Source organism: Pipistrellus hanaki (genome assembly GCF_964339955.1).
Source record: "Pipistrellus hanaki genome assembly, chromosome: 1".
Classification (NCBI taxonomy): Eukaryota; Metazoa; Chordata; class Mammalia; order Chiroptera; family Vespertilionidae; genus Pipistrellus; species Pipistrellus hanaki.
Genome location: NC_140503.1, coordinates 152,661,090 through 152,682,939, shown reverse-complemented (window position 1 = coordinate 152,682,939; position 21,850 = coordinate 152,661,090). Strand labels below are relative to the sequence as shown.

The following is a 21,850-nucleotide window of genomic DNA, read 5'->3' as shown; positions in this document are numbered from 1 at the left end:
TTCCTCATCATTTTTTAAAGTTCTATGTGTAGTGAAAAATATTTTTAAAAAAATATATTTTATTGATTTTTCACAGAGAGGAAGAAAGAGGGATAGAGAGTTAGAAACATCGATGAGAGAGAATCATCAACCAGCTGCCTCTTGCACATCCCCCACTAGGGATGTGCCCACAACCAAGGTACATGTTCTTGACCGGAATCGAACCCGGGACCCTTCACTCCGCAGGCCGACGCTCTATCCACTGAGCCAAACCGGTGCCGGCGTGAAAAATATTTTAATAGACTTGTTTCTCAGCATGTGTTGATAATGAAGAAATTCAGTAACTTTTATTTGTTAACATTATTTTTTGGCTCTTTGTGATTTACATTGGAGTAGCATGTTTACCTTTGAATATATTTATAAGTGAAGTAGTGTGCTGACCTCATCACGTTTCATCACTTTGATGGCATGTGTATAGGATGATTTAAGCATTGTGAATGATTCAGAAATAACAAGGGGCCTCAGTTTTGACCATAGAGTCGGGGGGGGGGGGGGGGCGGGAAAGGGAGGTTCAGAGTGAGAGAGAGAGAAAACTCTTTCATGTTTGCTGTTTAATAGTTAGGAACTGAGCACTGGATCGGTCCTAGATTGGATACTGGCTCTGCCACTGCACACATGGGTTTTGTTAGCTACATGACATTGGACAAGTTACCTCTCTGAGTTCCAGAGAACTTCTCATCTGGGAAATAGAGATGATAATAGCACCTACTTTATAATGTAGATGAAATGAAGTAATAATGCATGTGAAGCCCATAGCAAAGTGTCTGAAATTTGTGAACATTCCAATACTGGAACTTATTCTCATCATTACTGTAGTAGAAAGAATTCATTTGGATCTGGAAGTTAAAATATCTATGATATGTTGTATTTATTATTTTGTAGCGAGCAGCATAGGAAAAATGTTTTGTCCAAAAAATAATGAACTTTAAAATGAACTATTGAATATAAAGATTTTAGCAATACTGCTGATTTTCCCCCTGCGTATACTTTTAATTTTTTTCAAATAAAAAATGTTTTATGGATGTAATCCCCCACTGTTGAAACATAGATTCTGATTTAAGAAGGCTATCATTCTATCCTATGTCTTTTACCTTTTCTAGTAGTGGTATCTTGATTTCAGAATCTACCCATTAATTGTATATTTTGCCATACTTATTTCCATAGCTTTTCCATGTGATAAAATGTGTGTAACAGGAAATTAAAGAGGACAGGATAAAATGCTCAAGAATGGGGGGCATGGCCTTGTTCTAGGTTTTCATGTTAGATGTGTTGTATGCCGTCCTAATGAGAATGAGAAAAGGCTTATAAGTGAGATAGACAAATTATGCACATGCATTTTTGTCTTCATACTTTTAAGTTTCTTAATGTACTAAAATTCAAATCAGTACGATACCATTTTTTAGCATAAACATTAACTTAGAAATGTTATTATAGTTAATATTGCAGTTATTTAGTTAATTTGTTGACATTACATTATGATCAAATATGGGAATATTTTTTTAATTCTTATTGCCAGAAGAAATAAATCAACAAATACAGAATAAAATTTGACAAGACAGAAAAAAACCATTATATTTTGTATTGATTTTTTAAGTACATATATATATAGTTCATAACAGTAAATTAAAAGGTAAGATTAGATCTAGTATTTCAGTTTTTGTGTGCATTGTAAATCTAAATCTCATGTGAGAAAAACTAATGGAAGTATAAATGTATAACTCTTGGTAACTCTCTCTTTATCAGTTTATCACTCAAACCCTATCAGAAGGTTGGTTTGAATTGGTTGGCATTGGTACATAAACATGGACTCAATGGCATTTTGGCTGATGAAATGGTAAGTAATAACTATTTCTAGGATTTTTCATTAAAAGACATCCTTGCTGTCATTAAAAAAAAATTGAAATTTTCCCCTTTACTGTAGTTTACTTCCCTCACTTCAGTATCTATATCCCTTTGAACCCCTCCTAGTTTTCTATTGCTTGTCTTAGCTGTAGCCGCCTTCCTACCCCAACCCCAAATGAATATGGATTTATTGTCTATCTGATTATCAAACTAATGAATAAGATTGTACTGTATGCGCTTTTCCATAGCTGCCTTTAAAATTAAAATGTATCATAGATACCTGACCTTGTTAGTAAATAAATTCATACATTTATCAGAACTTCATCAACATCATTTCCACTATTTTACTAGATGTCTGAGTTTTTGTACTTTCCCAAATCACATTGACCATCACTCCCATCACACAAGATGGCTGCCCCCATGTGGACAAAGATCCTGCTCCCGTGTGGAGACAAGATGGCCAGCAGAGGAGGGCAGTTGGGAGGGACCAGGCCTGCAAGGGAGAGCAGTTGAGAGAGACTAGGCCTGCAAGAGAGGGCAGTTGGAGGTGATCAACCCTGCAGGGGAGGGCAGTTAGGGGTGACCAGGCTGGCAGAGGAGGGAAGTTGGGGGCAAACAGGCTGGCAGGGGAGCAGTTAAACATCAATCAGGCTGGCATGGGAGTGGTTAGGGGGTGATCAGGCTGACAGGCAGAAGTGGTTAGGGGCAATCAGGAAGGCAGGCAGGCAAGCAGTTGGGAGCCAGCAGTCCTGGATTGTGAAAGGGATATCTGACTGCTAGGATTGGGGCCTAAATGGGCAGTCGGACATCCCTCAAGTGGTTCCAGATTAGAGAGGGTGCAAACTGGGCTGAGAGACACCCCCCAACCCCCGCCCCTTTGCTTGAATTTCATGCATCGGGCCTCTAGTTGATATGTAATTTAGCTGCAATAAAACATGCAAATGCTCGCCTTAGTGAATTTTTACATATATGTACTCCTGTGTGATCACCTCCCAGATCAACATTTTAATCATCTCAGAAAGTTCCTTTATTACCATCACCATTTGGACACCTATCACCATATCAGTTTTTTCTAATTTTGAACTTTATATAAATAGAACCATGTGGTATTATACTGCTTATTTCTGGTTCTTTTGATACAAAGCTAATGAGATTCATTCGAGTATTTACATGTATCAGCTACTATATTGGCATATAGAAGTCCATAGTATAAGTATGCTATAACATGTTTATTCTCATGTTGATGGGCATTAAGTCATTTCCAGTGTTTGGCTCTTATAATAAAACTAGTATGAACGTTCTTACCTAGGTCTTTTTGTGGAAATACTCTCTCATATATCCTGAATATGGTCTTAGGGGTGGAATTGTTGAGTAATAGGTTATATATTTAATTAGTCATTAGAATATTGTCCTTAGTCTATCTAGTGTGTATTAAATGTTTGCTTTATATAAATAGTTAACCAAAGTTATATCTTTTATATGCACTACAAAGGTCTTCCATATTAATGTATGTCATATAGTAACTAGAAGTTAGGATACATCTTGCACATTAAACTAAGTTACAATTTCCCTTGGATATTTGTTTCTTTTATCTCATTACGAACTGAGAACTGAGAATAGAAATTCTCATAGTGTTGCAATATAGGGAATCAAAACCAGAAATATATTTTTTCTTTGTATTTTCCAGTATTTATTTGGGGTTTTTTTTTGTTGTTTGTTTGTTTATCTTTACATTTCATATATTGTCTTTTGAATTTTAGGGCCTAGGAAAAACTATTCAAGCCATTGCATTTCTGGCATACCTCTATCAGGAGGGTAATAAAGGTCCTCATTTGATCGTTGTTCCTGCGTCAACTATAGGTTTGTAGTGTTGTGGACAACCATACTTGACTGTATACTATTTTTTAAAACATATTTTATTGATTTCAGGAAGGAGGAGGGATAGAGAGGTAGAAACATCAATGATGAGAATCATTGATGGGCTGCCTCCCTCATGCCCCCCACTCAGGGGAATCGAGCCTACAGCCCAGGCATGTGTCCTGGCCAGAATCAAACCCAGGACCCTTTAGTCTGAAGGCCAACACTCCATCCACTGAGTCAAACAGGCTAGGGCTTAACTATATCCTATTTAACGTAGGGAGAAGAAAAGTGTGTATGTTTGATTTCTTAGTTTGTGGAGATAAATATTTATTTTTGTGGTCTCGGTGTGGTGTGTGTGTGTGTGTGTGTGTATGTGTGTGTGTATGTGTGTGAGTGAATGTACTAGAAGTCTATTTTAAAGAATAAAACCTCAAATGTAAGTCAATTATTATAGATCAAAGACCATTTGATAAAATTTAGTTTTCATAATAGTTATAAATTGTTTTGATGAATAACTAAGAGAAATTAAGTGCATTTAAATTTATAATTAAACATTTATTGTGTCAGAAACCATGCAGTTCATCCGCATTCAAATTAGTGTTACATTCTTAATCAATTGATTGAATGTAGAATAGAGTAAGGGAATGTATGTATGAATGTAACCAAAAATGATATTTCTTTAAATTGCAAATCATTAATCACCTATAAATACAATGGTTGGTTCTCTGCCCTTTATTTGATGCCATATCAAACAGTTGTAATCATCAGGAATAAATTGGGAAGGTCCTGTAATTTAAAAAAAAAAAAAATCACCTTGTATTACTTTATAAAATAATTTCTGGGTAAAATTTGTCAAACTGTAGTGTTAATTTTATTTCATACACATATCCTGTTGTAGCAGATGCAAGTAATATCTTTTATTTCATAGATAACTGGTTAAGGGAAGTTAATTTATGGTGCCCCACTTTGAAGGTGCTCTGTTACTATGGTAAGAATATGTAATTTTGCTTTAATTTAAAAATTTTTAATATTTTAACATACAGTAAAGTACAGTAAGTACAATCAAAATGCATGTTGTTTTAAATTCTAGGTTCTCAAGAAGAACGTAAACAGATAAGATATAACATTCATAGTAAATATGAAGAATACAATGTAATTGTGACCACGTAAGTATTGAGAAAAAAGTTTTTTGAAAAAAAATTTGTCTAGCTTCTAAGTTTAAAAAAAAAATATTATTAATATGAAGGAAAGTTTATGCTAAGAATTGTGCAACTAAAATAATGGAATTACTTACAATGAGGATCAGGCATTTTTTCAGTTTCGTGTATAAAAGCAAGATAGCAGTTTTTTGCTACCCTGTTTCCCCAAAAATAAGACAGTGTCTTATATTAATTTTTGCTCCCAAAGATGCTCTAGGTCTTATTTTCAGGGGATGTCTTATTTTTCCATGAAGAAGAATACGGTACACATTTATTGTTAAATGAAAATAAAGGAAATTTATTACCTGTATACGGTATGGTAGTACAGTAGTTGTCAACACAAACCAGACAAACTGTGAATCCTACAGTATCAAGAATTTACTTATTTATTCAATGACCATCATGTCATCATCTTTTGGAACATCATCATAACAATCCAATTCCTGAATTTCCTGGTGAATTTCTTGTGACTCCATTTCTTTCAGAATCAGTGGACCAAATCTCTCATATTTAGCTATAGCATTCTGAGACAGAGCCTAGGGGGGCCTTATTTTTGGGGGGATGCCTTATATGTCACTCAGAAGGAAACCTGTAAGTAGGTCTTATTTTCGGGAAACACGGTAGTACATTAGTTGTTTGGTTGGCTGGTTATAAAAAGATTTTGTCTACTTGATTGCAAGTGTGCTGTTATAATATTCTGTAAGTTAAAGTAACTTTTAAACTCATACAACTCAATGACAAGAAATGAACAAAGGACATGAAAAGATTCTCAACATCACTAATCAATTATGGAAATGCAAATTAAAACCACAGTGAGATACTATCTCACACAAGTTAAAATGAAAGTCAACAATCAACTGTGTTTGGCAAGGGTTTGGAGAAAAGGGAATCCTTATACACTATTGGTGGGACTGCAAATTGGTGTAGTCACTATAGAAACAGACTGGAGATTCCTTAAAAAATTAGATCTTCTCTATAACCTATCAATTCCACTGCTGTTATCATCCAAAGAGAATAAAAACACTAATTTGAGAAGATAATATGCATCATTTATTAATAGCCAAGATTTGGAAGCAACCTACATGTCTACCTATATATGAATGGATAAAAGAGACGTGGTATATATGTACATGTAAAATGAAATATCACACAGCAATAAAAAAGAATGAAATCTGCCCTGGCTGGTTTGATCAGTGGTTAAAACAACTGCCCTTGGACTGAAGGACCGCAGATTCAATTCCCAGGCAAAGTTGCAGGTTTCCCCAGCCCCACTAGGGGCTCATAAGGAAGGCAAACAATTGATGTATCTTTCACATTGATGTTTCTCATGTAGATGTTTCTTTCCCCTTCCTCCCTCCCTCCCACTGTCTAGAAATAAATGGAAAAAATATCCTTGGGTGAAGATTTTAAAAAAACGAAATCTTGCCTTGTGCAACAACATGTATAGATCTAAAGAGTATTACGCCAAGTGAATAGATCAAATCGAGAAACACAAATACCATATGGTTTCACATATGTGTGTAATCTTTAAAAACCCATGAAAACAGGCTCATAAAAATAGCAGAGGGATTATTGTCAGGAGTTGTTTAGGGAGATCGGTAAAAAAGGTGAAGGGAAATATAGTTATTAATGTGATTAGTTTGTATAGTGACATGATTACTAAAATTAGCAGGTAATCACATTGTAAGATATAAAAATATTATACACCTGAAACTAACATAGTATTATATACCAACAATCTTATCTAATAAAAGGATATATACAAATTGACTGTCACTCTAACACACAAGATGGCCACCATAAGTTGGCCAGCAGGGAAAGGCAGTTGGAGGCGATCAGGCCTTTTGGGAAGGGCAGTTGGCGGGTACCAGGCCTGCAGCAGAAGGTATTTTGGGGGGATCAGGCCTGCAGGGAAGGGCAGGTGGGGGCGACCAGGCTGGCAAAGCAGAGCAATTAGGGGTGACTGAACCGGCAGAGGAGTGCAGTTAAGGGGGACCAGGTCTGTAGGGGAGGACAGTTAAGGGTAACCAGGCCAGCAGGGAAGGGCAGTTAGGGGTGACCAGTTTGGTGGAGGAGGGCAGTTAAGGGCAATTGGGCCAGTAGGGGAGCAGTTAAGCATCAATCAGGCTGGCAGGGGAGTAGTTAGAGGGTGATCAGGCAGGCAGGCAGGCAGGCGAGTAGTTGGGAACCAGCAGTACTGGATTGTGAGAGGTAACCCAGATTGGAGACAGTGCAGGCTGAGCTGAAGGACCCTCCCACACCGTGCACAAATTTCGTCCTATATAAGAGTAATATGCAAATTGACCATCATTCCAACACAAGATGGCCACCCCATGTGGTCAAAGATGGCTGCCACTATGTGGACACAAGATGACCACCACAAGTGGGCCAGCAGGAGAGGGCAGTTGAGGGTAACTAACTGGGCCAGCAGGGAAGGGTAGTTAGGGGCAACTAGTCCTCCAGGGGAGGGCAGTTAGAGCCAATCAGGCCGGCAGAGGAGCAGTTAGGCATCAATCAGGCTGGCGGGAGTGGTTGGGGATAATCAGTCTGTCAGGCAGAAGCAGTTAGGGGTGATCAGGCTGGCAGGCAGGTGAGCAGTTGGGAGCCAGCAGTCCTGGATTGTGAGAGGAATGTCCGACTGCCCATTTAGGCCTGATCCCACACTGGGATGGGTCCTAAAAAGGCAGTCGGGCATTTCTCGATGGATCCTAGATTGGAGAGGGTGCAGCCTGGCTAAGGGGCACACCCCTCTCCCTGTGCAGGAATTTCAGGTATCAGGCCTCTAGTACTTAAATAAAATTTTAAAAATAAAAAGCATTTCTTTAAAAAATAATAGTAAAGTAACATTTACGGTATTCCACCAAAATAATTTATAATATTTCTATCTTGCAAGTATTAATAATAAATGCAATGCAATCTCAGTGAAAATTTTGAGTTAGAAATAAGGATGAATAATATAACTGAATAAGTTAACCATTAATAGCTAATTGGCATAAACATCTAGTAGAAAATTTAATGCTGTCATATTAACTATGTATTTTAAGAAGGCCATGATTAAAATAATTCATTCAAGCCGAAACCCAGTTTGGCTCAGTGGATAGAGCATCGGCCTACAGACTGAAGGGTCCCACATTTGATTCCAGTCAAGGGCATGTACCTTGGTTGCGGGCACATCCCCAATAGGGAGTGTGCAAGAGGCAGCTGATCAATGGTTCTCTCTCATCAATGTTTCTCTCTATCCCTCTCTCTTCCTCTCTGTAAAAAATCAATAAAATATATTTAAAAAAATAATAGTAATTCATTCAAAATATTTTTATATACTCTTGTAGTTGCTATTAACTGTTATTTCTTGTATCTAATGTGCTGGTTTAATATAGTAATATGTTCTTAACAGAAATATCTTAATGTCCTTTTTTCTGCTGATTTTTAAAATATAACAATTAATGAAGTGAAGTGTACAACAAGTGCTGATTACATATACATTAAACCAAAATTGGCTTCTTCCTAGGTATGCAGAAGTTGTCTGATTGCAGTATAACATTTAAATTTTCTTATAACTATCTCTGGAGGCTTTTTAATTTGTTTTGTTATTAATTTCAGAGTAGGAGAGAAAGATAGGTACTTCAATGATGAGAAAGAATCATTGATCTGCTGCCTTTTTTATATATATAATTTTTTTATTGATTTTTTTACACAGAGGAAGAGAGAGGGATAGAGAGTTAGAAACATCAATGAGAGAGAATCATCAATCAGCTGCCTCTTGCACATCCCTCACAGGGGATGTGCCCGCAGCCAAGGTACATGCCCTTGACCGGAATTGAACCTGGGACCTTTCAGTCCGCACGCTGATGCTCTATCCACTGAGCCAAACCGGTTTCGGCTGATCTGTTGCCTTCTGCACACCCTCCACTGAGGATTGTGCCTGCAACCAAGGCTTGTGCCTGAACAGAAATTGAAACTAGACCTCCTGGTCTATAGGTCAACACTCAATCACTGAGTCACACTGGCCTGGCCTATTTTAAACTTGGTTACATGTACATCAATAATTACTGGATAATTTACAATACATTAGTATTTATTTGAGCACCAGCTATTGGTATCTTTTAGATACCAGTGATTAAAAGTGTATAAATAAAAATAATTGTACAAAGCAATAAATCTTACTAGTGTCCAGGCTCATAAAGGTATAACCCTAGAGATTTCTCTCTTCTTTTGGTGACAGGTATAATTGTGCAATCAGCAGTTCTGATGACCGTAGTCTCTTTCGACGACTAAAACTTAATTACGCAATTTTTGATGAGGGCCATATGCTGAAGAATATGGGCTCTATTCGCTACCAGCACCTTATGACCATTAATGTAAGAGAGTGTTTGTGACTTTTTCCAATTAAGATAACATTACATATTATGTATTTTAATGTAAGTAGTATTTTATATCAGGGGTCAGCAAACTTTTTCTGTAAAGGGCCAAAAAAGGAAATATTTAGTACTTTGTGGATTATTTAACCTCTGTTGTTCTTTTGCTGTTTTTTTGTTTTTTGTTTTTTTTTTTACAACCCTTTAAAATTGTAAAAACCGTTCATAGCTCATGAACCTCTATTTACCATCTCTGTCCTGTGTGATATTAAATATAATCTATTTTCATTACCTCGTAAAGTGATCTAAGGATGTAAGTTACCTACTTAAAAAGTGAAACCATTAGTTTTATTCATTCTGCCTTAAATTACAATAGATGATAATTTTTTAAATTACTCATCTTTCATTAGAGAAAGTTACATTATTAATAATGGTATTAATCCCCTCCCACCACCACTGAGGAGGGTAGACAAATAAGGATGTGTCAATGATTTAAAAAACCAACTAATCTTAATTACCTTCATTCACAGGCAAATAACCGTTTGCTGCTCACAGGCACACCTGTACAGAATAATCTATTAGAACTCATGTCGCTGTTGAATTTTGTTATGCCACACATGTTTAGTAGTAGCACAAGTGAAATACGAAGGATGTTTTCTTCTAAGACAGTAAGCATAAATTCATATTTTCTCCCAAATATGTTACTTTGTGTTTTACCTAGGTTATTCTATTTTGTCTTTTTTCTTGTTTTCATTTTGAAATTTAAATAGTCAATATCCTATTCTTGGATAAGTTGAGAAATCAGCGAAACCCACTGAGAAATGAATTGGTGACTTCTGTAATCTGTGTCTAAAAGTTTTGGTTTTTATCATGCTAATTTTCTGAAGAATAACAATTCTAAATTAGTGGAAGGCTCTGATGTATAATATTTGGGAAAAGTTTTGATCATTGCTTTTTCTTTATTAAAATTTTGGTCAGGAAAATTGGCATTTTTTTAAATGGCTAAACTTTAGAAGTAGGCAAAGATGGAAAATTCATATCCTGCAACATACGTTTTGAAATAAAAGTTCACAAATACAATAGTAACAGTTTCTAAAAGTTACAATAAAGAAATTTGTTTAGATGAAAATCTTGTTAATTTTCTCCTGATTGCTTAGAAAAAGCACAATACAGTCTTCAAAAACTCCTAAGTTCTTTCATACAGCAATGTTAATATAGATTCTTAATTCTTCTGTCATAACATATTTTGCATGCATTTTCTATGATAGTCTTCTGCTACAATTAACTGCCTTTTTAACTTTCACTGATGAATTTTTTCTCACTTGATGACCTAGCAGTTCATAGGATATGAAGGATACCTTTACATTTTAGAATAAAATTCCACATTTCTTTAATTCTTCAAAATTAACCAGTTTTGACTAATAACTATGCCCATTTTCTTTTAGATCACATGATTCGCATCACCTGTACTAGTTTTCTTTTAGGGTCGTTTTCCACAATTAAATACAAGTGTTTTACCTCTCTCATACCCTACATCTCACCTTTTCTCTTTCTCTCTCTCTCTCTCTCTCTCTCTCTCTCTCTCTCTCTCTCTCTCTCTCTCTCTCTCTCGTGCACGCGCGCGCACACACACACTTTTTTTTTTTATCGATTTTTTTTTTTTTTTATTAGGGAGGGAAGGAGAGGGAGAGGGGAAGGGAGGGAGAGAGAAAAGGAGAGATGGCAGGGAGAGAAGCCAGAGAAAAGTTGAGCAGAGGGAGTCAGAGATAGAAAGGATCAGAGACCAGAGAGAGACAGAGGGTGAGAGATGAAGAGATACCCTGGGGGTGGGGGGGTGGGAGTGGTGGCAGTGACTTTGATAGAGACAGGGAGAGATAAAGGCAGAGACTGGGAGAGGGAGAGGGAGGGAGAGGCACTGAGATGGTAGAGCTGGAGCCTGAGACAGAGCCTCGTCCCAGAGATGGAGCAGACAGACAATGGTGGGGCAGGGACAAGTGTGTGTGTGTGTGTGTGGGGGGGGGGGGGTGGCAAGCCCTCGCCATCCCACTGTCGTTCTGAGTACTCCTTTCTGGAACATTCCTTCCTGGAAGCCCCCGTCTCAGCCTCTCCCCAGAGCCCCGACTCAAGCCCAGCACCAACCCCTGCCTTCAGCTTCTCCTTGGTGTCTGTCTCTCAGGGTGTGCATCTCTTCTGTCTCTGACTCTCCTAGTTTCTATTTCTTGTCCCGCTGTTCCTCTCTCAGAGCCCTGCTGTGTCCCCGGGGCCTCTCTGGGTTTGTCTCTGTGTCTCCAGGTCTCCCTGTCTCCCTCTCTGTTGTTCCAAGAAAATTCCCTGAGCCAGCTCTGGACCACCTGCCATCCACCCCTCCTCTCCCGCCTCCCCCAGCCCCTCCACAGGTGGTCTTGCCCCTCAGGCCCCATCACTCACCGTTGGGGGCCAAGCAGCCCCAGCAGCACAGAGCCAGCCACCAGGCCAGCGGGACCCTGCCCATCCTCGGGCTCCGCGCGATCTCTGCCAAACTTTGCTCAGAAGTTGCTGGGCACACAGAGGGGGAGGGGGCAGGGCCGGGCTGTCCCCGGCCCTCCCCCCAGCTCCGGGCTCCCGGCTTTGGCTCCGTCCGCCTGGCACAGGAAGGGCTCCTCACCAGCTCCACTCCACTTCGTGGCCGCCTTCCCTGCTCCCTTGTCTTCTTCTCCCTCCCAGACCTCCGAACCCTCTCCCCTGCCCTGGCTCCCCCGCCTCCTCCACCCACCGGGTTGGCAGCCGAGGGGGCCACTGGGATTTCGAGGGGTTAACTTCGGAGAGGAGAGGACCAGCCCTGTCTTAAAGGGACCCTGGAGGGAGGCTGAGAAGGGGAAGGAGCCCTGGTGGCTTCACCCCTAAGCCTGGGCCAGAGAGGCAGGGAGGCTGTGAGTTTCTCTGCCCGGCTCGGCGCTGTCGCCCTGGGCTCTCTCACGCACACACATTTTCATTATGTTCTCTAGGTAATCAGTAACAACTCATCAGCTAATGACTTCTGAAAACATTGTGAACTTAGAGCAGTTCAGGAGAATATACAATTTACATGTCATGAAATCTCAAAATACTTATGTAGCTTTAAGAAGTATATAATATAAATGTGAAGTTCCATCTAAATAAATGGAGTTTCTATGCAAAACAAAAATTTCATGTTGTATAATGTTATTGTCACCATTTAAATGAATATAATTTCTAAAAGGATATGTTCTTATTTTACTTAGAAACCAGCAGATGAGCAAAGTATATACGAAAAGGAGAGAATAGCACACGCAAAACAGATTATAAAACCATTTATTCTCAGAAGAGTAAAAGATGAGGTAACTCTTCTCTGCATATTTTTTATTATGATTGATTTTTAAAAGTCTGTGTTCGTCTTTATCTGATTGTTTTACTTAAACTGGTTTCCTCGCTCAGGTTCTCAAGCAGCTGCCCCCCAAGAAGGACCAGATTGAGGTGTGTCCCATGTCGGAGAATCAGGAGCAACTCTACCTGGGTCTTTTCAGCAAATTGAAAAAGTCTATCAATAACTTGGGTATAACCTGATTTTCATAATTTTTCGTGAAAAATGATCTTGTCCTAGGGCTGCATTTTGTTTACTCATAGTGGGCTTCACTCATTTTTTTAAGTTAGTGTTAATTTTTTAGCTCTTTGTTTGCATTGAAATATAATTTTAGCTCTTTGCATTGAGATATATTTCAACAAACAGCTGTCAGCTTGTTTTTTTGTATTTTTAAAAAATCTGTCTCTTTGGATCACAGAAAAAAACACAGAAATGTGCAATGTCATGATGCAATTGAGAAAAATGGCCAATCATCCCTTATTACATCGCCAATATTACACAGCTGAAAAACTCAAGGAAATGTCCCAGCTTATGCTAAAGGTAAAGATTCCATCTTATGCTAACACTAAGCTTTATTACCACTGTTAAACATGAGGTTAAATTGTTAGGCTAAAAGTCAGACCATTGAACCTAATAAGCGTATTAACCCTTTAACCACATTTAAGAAAAAAAACTTGTTTTAAGTCCAAGTTCAAGATAATTTGGGAGACATAAAAGTTAAGGACTGACCAGGAATCAGCCAACTATCTCCAGAGGGACAAATAAAGTTTTATTCTAACAGCCACAGCCTTTGTTTTGGTGTTGTCTGTGACTGCTTTCTCAATAAAAGGGCAGAGTTGAATGTTTGCCAAACAGATCATTTAGCCTACAAAATCTAAAATATTTACTGTCTGGCCCTTTGCAGAAAAAGTTTGCCAATTCTTGATCTAGTCTTCATAATATACTTATTTATTTTTTTTACCAAAAGATTTCTCAGATTTTATGACCTACATAGTAATTTTTCTTTTTTTTTTTTCCATTTTATCCTTTATTTTGTATATAGTTTTAACCATTACTCTTTATTTTTTTACCTCATTCTTCTTTAGCAACTACTCATATTTCTCCTGTTAAAAGTTTTTTTTATAAAAAAATTTGCTTTAAAAAAAATATATATATATATATTTTTTTTCTTTTTAAAAAAAAATATTTTTTATTGATTTCAGAGAAGGAGAGGGAGAGAGTTAGAAATATCAACAATGAGAGAATCATTGATTGGCTGCCTTCTGAATACTCCACACTGGTCATTGAGCCTGCAACCTGGATATATGCCCAACTGGAAATCTATCTTTGATCTTCTGGTATCAAACCCTGACCTCCTGGTTTATAAGTCATTACTCAACCTCTGACCCCCCTGGCTGGGCAGCAGCCATTTGTTTTGATTTTTTTTTTAAACTATTATTTTAAACTTACTATGAAATTTCAAACATATAAAAGTAGAGAGAATTGTATAATGAAATCCTCTGCCCATATAACCTTCACACGTTTTCTGCAATTATTATCTGGAATGACACTACTCTGTTTATTTTTTATCTATTTATTTAAGTGTTATATTAATTTCAAGTGTACCTTATAGTAATTTGACATTTTTATATTTTATGTGATCACTCACTAATACTGTTTATAATTTGCTACCACAAACTTATTACATCACTAGAGGCTTAGTGCATGAAATTCATGCACTCCAGACGGTGGGGGGCGGGGGTGGATCACCCCACCAGGCCTGTGCCCTCTCACAGTGTAGGAGTCCACAATTGATCACCCCAAAGAGGTAGGCCCCGTCCACCCATTGGGGGTCCTGCCTCCATGCTGCGCAGTCTTGGGACCCCCAGGCCTCGCTGTATGAAGCCACTGGGCCTCACCTCCACGTCACACACGCCGCATCGAGGCCCTGCCCCCTTCGCCTCCTGGTGATGGATTATGAGGGCATAATGACCATTTGCATATTATCTCTTTATTATATAAGATTACTGACTATATTTCCCCCCCCCCCCCCCTTTTTTTTTTTAACCATTCTCCCTTCCCCTTCCCCTCAGGCAACTGCCCATTTGGTCTATTTTTATGATTCTGTTCTTGTTTTTTCATTTGTTTTCTTTTGTATGTTTTTTTACATTCTACATCTAAGTAATACCAGATGGTATTTATCTTTGTCTGATTTATTTCATTTAGCATAATACCCTGTTATTGCAAATTGCAAGATTTCATAATTTTTATTGCTGTGTAATATTCATTGTACGTATGTATCACATTTTCTTCATCCATCTATGGACTCTTAGATTGCTTCCATATCTTAGCTATTGTAAATAATAATGCACTGAATATAGAAATGCATATATCTTTTCAAATTAGTGTTTTTGTCTTCTTCGGATAAGTGCCATAAGTGGAATTACTGAGTTGTATGATAGATCTGTTTTTAGTTTTTGATATATCTCCATATTGTTGTCCATAGTGTTATTGTGATTATTTAAACACATGGTTATTTAAACCACTATGCAGTCCCACCAGCATTGCACAACGGTATCACTACTGTTGTTCCATCTAGTCCCTTCCCCAAGATTATTATGAAATAAATTCCAGATTTTATTTCATCTGTAAATATTTCATTATGTAATTCTAAAATATAGGAATTTCCCCCAATTATTGTACCTAAAAAATATTGGTTTTCTTTGTTACAACTATGGTCCTAAAATTTCTATGATTTAAATATTTTATCAGATATGAACAATAAATTATCTTAATTTTGAAGTATGTGTATTGTATGTTTTGCTTTTAGGAACCTACACATTGTGAAGCTAACCCTGACCTGATCTTTGAAGATATGGAAGTTATGACAGACTTTGAATTACATGTACTTTGTAAACAGTATCGGCACATTAATAACTTCCAGTTAGACATGGACTTGATTTTAGATTCTGGAAAATTCCGAGTTTTGGCACGCATTTTGTCTGAACTAAAAGAGAAGGTATTAAAGAAGAATGCTACTCCTTTTGTGTTTTCCCTATTAGTTAAACTTCTTAAGACAATTCTGGCATGATTTGATTTTCTTAAAGTTTTAGCCGTTGTCTGTTCTGCAGTCTTTTAGAAATATGTATTTTGAGCATTTGGGGAAGATGCAATAGTTCCCCCCCTTATCTGCCCTTTTGCTTTTTGTGGTTTTAGTCACCAAAAGCCAAACATGATCCAATAATATTAAATGGAGAAATCCCAGAAATAAACAATTCGTAAGTTTTAAATTGCACACTATTGTAAGTTTTGTGATGCGATCTTGTGCTGTCTTGCCTTGACATGAATCAGTATATGCCAGCATATTTACACTATGTACACTAGTCACTCAGTAGTTCTCTCAGTTATCACATCTATTTGTTGGCTATCAGAACGGCTGTGTAACCCAGTGCTTGTGTTCAGGTAACCCTTAATTTATTCATTAATGGTCCAAAGTGCAAGAGTAGTGATGCTAGTAATTTGAATATGACAAAGACAAGCTGTACAGTGCTTCCTTTAAGTGAGAAAGTATGTATGTAGAGGGAAAAACAGTATATGTAGGGTTTGGTACTATCCCTGGTTTCAGGCATCTATGGATCTTGAAATGTATTCCCTGCAGATAAGGAATTTCCACGGTATATAGGAGTATATTTTTCTGATTACTTTTCCTCAGTCGAACCTCCAAAAGAAAAATAGAAGTTATTAGAACATGTCTATATTGGTGTTTTTTAAAAAAGAATCTTGTCATTATTTCATACGTAACACTCAATCTGCATGATTGATATTATGTTAAATGGTTAAGTAATACTACAGTTTATATGTGAAATAGCTTAAATTTGTAAGATCACAATCCAAATAGTACTTTGTAGCCACTCCTACTTATTGTCCTTATAAATCAAATCTGAAAATTGAATTTAGTTCTTAAGTTTAGAAATTAATTTATATACAAACTAAGATAAGATTTTTACCTTAGTTATGATTACTTGATTTTTATTAAAGAAGCAGTTGAACAGTAGATATTTATATTTTTCTTCCCATGTATTTAATACATATATGTATTTTCACAGGGTGATAGAGTTGTATTATTTAGCCAATTTACCATGATGCTGGATATTTTAGAGGCTCTTTTAAAACATCATCAGCATAGGTACCTCAGATTAGATGGAAAGACTCAGATTTCTGAAAGGTTGGTATACTTTACCTTCTAAAATTTCTATCCACCTTACCCTCAAATTAGATTAAATATTTGCATTTTAAATGTCTAGAACACTTGATAGAATTGTATTGCTTTTGAGTCTTATATGTAGTTACTTCCAGTTATTACCTAAAGATGAGGAACAGTTCTTCTTTTTTCTTTTTCTTTGGTCTGAATTGCATGAAAGTATATTTTGAAACAGTTCTATAATTGTATACTTAGTAGTGTTTTTCTCTTTAAAAAATCAAAGTCTAAAGCATCTGTAAACTAAAATTGTTTTAAAATCTTGGCCTTTCATATTTTAAGAGTAAGTTATGTTTAGTTTCCAAAGGTTAAAAATGGTTATCTTCAAAAAAGGAATGTTTTTTGTAGAGTGTTTAACTGCATTATTTATTTATTTATTTATTTTAAAATATATTTTATTGATATTTTACAGACAGGAAGGGAGAGAGATAGAGAGCTAGAAACATCGATGAGAGAGAAACATCGACCAGCTGCCCCTTGCACACCCCCTACTGGGGATGTGCCCGCAACCAAAGTACATGCCCTTGACCGGAATCGAACCTGGGACCTTTCAGTCCGCAGACGGACGCTCTACCACTGAGCCAAACCGGTTTCGGCTTGATTTATTTTTTATCAGCCAGAGTGAATTCCCTCCCCCACCTCCCCTACCCCTCTGCATTACAGTGAGGAAGTCATGCTAAAAGAGATTACACCAGTACAGCTTGATCTTGAGATTCAGTTCATACTTACATTGTCTACTAGTAGGTAGCAGTTGACAGACTTTGGAGAAGGTTAAAGATTGAAAAGCCTTATGTAGAATTCAGAGAAGCCAGAATCATTAAACAAAGGACAAAATAGTCCTTCAGGAATTAATCAAATCTGAATAGTTGAATTAAGTAAGAATTAGTAGAGCTAAATGTTATAGAAAAGAAGTTGATGAATTGGGAAGATCTTTCAATAATATAGTTGCAGGTAATGTAGCTATAATACAAAAACCATGCATTTACATCTTCAAGTTTATTTTTCATGTGATGTGATTCTTTTCATTTCAGTTTTATACCTTTGGGTGAGATATAACCTAATATATTTATCCTACAGGATTCATTTAATTGATGAGTATAATACCGATATGGATATCTTTGTATTTCTGCTGTCAACAAAAGCTGGTGGCTTAGGAATAAACCTGACTTCAGCAAATGTTGTTATACTTCACGATATTGACTGTAACCCTTACAATGATAAACAAGCAGAAGATAGATGCCATAGGGTAGGCCAGACAAAGTAAGTATTTTCAGTTGAAATTTATTTTTTTAATAAAATGCAAGTTTATTGTGTATGGACTATGAGAATATAGTCTGTCAGCTGTCCTGACTTAGTTTGTATATTTTTTATCAAAGCATGGCTGCTGTGTATTTTATAGCAGCAGTGTTGAATATGAACTTCACTGTGTAACCTATTCAATTTCTAGTTTTTAAAACAAAATAGCCTCCCACCCCAACCCAAATAGTTCTGTACCTAATAAAAAGGTGGTATTATCAACGAGCCAGTGCCTTTGAAATGATTTATAATTAAAAATACTTGCTTGTTAGACCATTTAAGAATCAGATAGACTTGGTAATATACATACTTTTGCTACCCAATTACTCTTAGGAAATAGATTCTTTGAGTTGTAGATATTTTAGGTGATGTTAATATTGACATTGGTCATACATAGGACCATATGTAGAGGTGAAAAAATACCTACACTTCAACTCTACTTTCACATATAAACAGCAGACAATGTTTTCTTTGTAGAGTATTTGACAGTATTTCCAAGACATTTTGATATATTCATTTATAAACCAAATAGGGATCAGTACCTATTGTGGGGTTCAAACCTCCCATGTAATTATTTCTTAGAATCTAATAATTAAAGCATGTTCCTTTTTAAAATGGGATTACCTATCTGAACCCAGAACTGATTGTTGTAAACCCAGTACTACTTAAAGTACAAATTATTTCTCACTTCTCTTGGATTAGTAAGAAAGGATGTTTGAAAGTGACATGCTCAGAAAACGTCCATTTGAAGTAGTTTGAATAAAGAAATTCAAAGTTATGTACATATTTGTTACACATTTTAAAAAATATTCTTATAGAACTCTAAGATGATTTATATAGTTCATATGTATCTAAACATTTTATATTTATTAACCAATGGACATATGTTTTATTATTTAGAGAAGTACTAGTTATAAAATTAATAAGCCAAGGAACGATTGAAGAGTCTATGCTAAAAATTAACCAACAGAAATTGAAACTAGAGCAAGATATGACCACAGTAGATGAAGGTAAGTTGTTTATAAGCAGAAACTTCAGTATTTATTTATATGGAAATACAACAAATTAGTAATACAAAAGGGTAACAAAGATGATCTGGTGTACTTAACTGGCATACAGTTTAGGGATGGTATAGGAGAAAAGAGAGATACTCATTTCAAAAGTACAGCAATAACTAAGATAATTTTGCCAGAATTGATGTAAATAAACACTTTGATTTTGGAAAATTCTGTCTATTCTATTCCTTATCTCTGACACCAAAACATTCCAGAAATAAGTTAAAATTGTATCTATAATCCTACCTAATAAAAAGAGTAATCTGCAAATTAACCATCAATCCGCTCCACAAGCCACACCCACCAGCCAATGTGAGCGAGTATGCAAATAAACCCAACCAAGATGGCTACAGCCACAGAGAGCAGGAAAGAGGTGTTTCCCTGGCAATGGAGGAAGCCAAGCTTTCCGCCTTCCCTTGCTGGCCTAAGCCTCCACTCAAGGCTACAAAGTTTCAATTATAGAAGGTAAACAAATCCAAACAGAAATAGCTGCTGGCCATGGAGTGAGCAGGAGGCTTGGCTCCGCTCCAGGCTACAAAGTGTCAATTGTAAAAAGTAAATATATCCCAGATACCAAGGCCTCCATTTGGTTCACTGGGCGGCGTGGCTGGCCTGCAAACCACCATAGGCCCCTTGCTCAGGCCGCCCCACACCCCAAGGGAGCCCACCCTGATCCGGGCCACCCTTCAAGGCAAACTAGCTGGCCTCTATCCTATCTAATAAAAAAGTAATGTGCAGATTGACCATCACTCCAGTACACAAGATGGCTTCCCCCATGTGGTCAAAGATCCTGCTCTTATGTGGACACAAGATGGCCAGCAGGGGAGGATAGTTGGAAGGGACCAGGCCTGCAAGGGAGGGCCGTTGGGGGCGATCAAGCCAGCATAGGAGAGAAGTTGGGGGCAAACAGGTGACGGGGGAGCAGTTAGGCATCAATTAAGCGGCAGGGAAGTGGTTAGGGGGTGATCAGGCTGGCAGGCAGAAGCAGTTAGGGGCAATCAGGAAGGCAGGCAGGCGAGCAGTTGGAAGCCAGCTGTCCTGGATTGTGAGGGGAATGTCCGACTGCTTGTTGAGGCCCAGTCCCACGCTGGGATCATTATATTTGGATTATTTCACCTTTCTAGCACAAACACTAGAATTTTTTAGACTGTTTCACTGCTCAGAATAAATTCTTGCTTAGTTAAAATGTTTTATTATGATAAAGGTTTATCTTATTAACCTACTGCTTCAATAAACTATCAAATTACTACACTGAAATGTATTACCATACGGGTGGGGGGTGTCCTTCAGCCCAGCCTGCACCCTTTTCAATCTGGCATCCCTCTCACAATCCAGGACTGCTGGCTCCCAACTGTTCACATGCCTGCCTTCCTGATTGCCCCTGACTGCTTCTGCCTGCCAGCCTAATCACCCCCTAACCACTCCTGCCGTCTGATTGATGCCTCACTGCTCCACTGTCGTCCGTTTGCTCCTAACTGCCCTCCCCTGCAGGCCTGGTCCTTCTCCCCCCCCCCCCACACACACACACACACACACACACACACACACACACCTGCCCATTCCTACTGGCCCGGTCGCCCCCAACTTTCCTCCTCTGCCGACCTGGTCACCCCCAATTGCCCTCCCCTGCAGGCTTGATCACCCCCAACTGTCCTCCCTTGCAGGCCTGGTCCCTCCCAACTGCCCTCCTCTTGTGGTGGCCATCTTGTGTCTACATGGTGACAGCCATCTTGTGTGTACTTGTTTGTGATGCTCTATCTGCATATTTCTCTCTTATTAGATAGGATAGAGGCATGGGGCATGGTGGGGCCAGCTGGTTTACCCTGAAGGGTGTCCCAGATCAGGGTGGGGGTTTCCGTGGGGCGGCCAGTGCGGGGGCCTGGGTGGTTTGCAGGCTGGCTGCCACCACACACACACACACACACACACACACCCCGGCAACCCAAGTGGAGGCCCCGGTATCTGGGATTTATTTATCTTCTATAATTGAAACTTTGTAGCCTTGAGTAGAGGCTTAGGCCAGCCAGGGTGTGCGGAAAGCTTGGCTTCCTCCATTACCAGGGAAACCCAAGCTTCCTGCTCTCTCCATGGCCGCAGCCATCTTGATTGTGTTAAGTTGCATACTCACTCCTGATTGGCTTGTGGGCGTGGTTTGTGGGTGTAGTAGAGTGATGATTAATTTACATATTGCATATATTACTTTTTTGTTAGATAGGATATCAAATCAGCAACATAGTTTGTGATGCCATACTGTCAATAGGAGCATGAGCACAGAGGAAGCAGCTCTAATGTACAGAGGAATTCGAAGAGATTTTTTAAAAACATTTTTATTAATTTCAGAGAGCGGAAAGGAAATGGAGAGGGAGGGAGAGATGGAAACATTGATGATGTGCCCTGACATAGAATCTAACTGTGACTGGTTTATGGGTGGATACTTAATCACTGAGCCACACCATCCAGACATATTTGGAAATATTTTAACAGAAAATGCCACTGAAGCAAACGGGGCCTTGAAAGATGATTAGGAATTCACCAGAGTAGCAAAAATTGGAGAGAAAGAATATATTTTATGAAATATTAAAAAGTATTTTTATTAAACTCTTAATGCT

The 21,850-nt window shown here is 38.0% G+C and overlaps 1 protein-coding gene across 3 annotated transcripts in view; it reads left to right on the top strand.

The window, feature by feature from the left end:
- SMARCAD1 (SNF2 related chromatin remodeling ATPase with DExD box 1) overlaps window positions 1–21,850 on the top strand; it is a 91,913-nt gene that overhangs the window by 68,704 nt on the left and 1,359 nt on the right. For all 3 annotated transcript variants that reach the window (XM_084897074.1, XM_084897075.1, XM_084897073.1), the window contains exons 11-23: window positions 1,783–1,873; window positions 3,642–3,741; window positions 4,670–4,729; window positions 4,832–4,907; window positions 9,163–9,298; window positions 9,826–9,963; window positions 12,535–12,630; window positions 12,728–12,845; window positions 13,072–13,193; window positions 15,463–15,651; window positions 16,739–16,857; window positions 17,968–18,150; window positions 19,087–19,196. In XM_084897074.1, coding sequence (XP_084753200.1) covers window positions 1,783–1,873; window positions 3,642–3,741; window positions 4,670–4,729; window positions 4,832–4,907; window positions 9,163–9,298; window positions 9,826–9,963; window positions 12,535–12,630; window positions 12,728–12,845; window positions 13,072–13,193; window positions 15,463–15,651; window positions 16,739–16,857; window positions 17,968–18,150; window positions 19,087–19,196 — 1,538 coding nt within the window. The remainder of the gene's footprint in view (window positions 1–1,782; window positions 1,874–3,641; window positions 3,742–4,669; window positions 4,730–4,831; window positions 4,908–9,162; window positions 9,299–9,825; window positions 9,964–12,534; window positions 12,631–12,727; window positions 12,846–13,071; window positions 13,194–15,462; window positions 15,652–16,738; window positions 16,858–17,967; window positions 18,151–19,086; window positions 19,197–21,850) is intronic.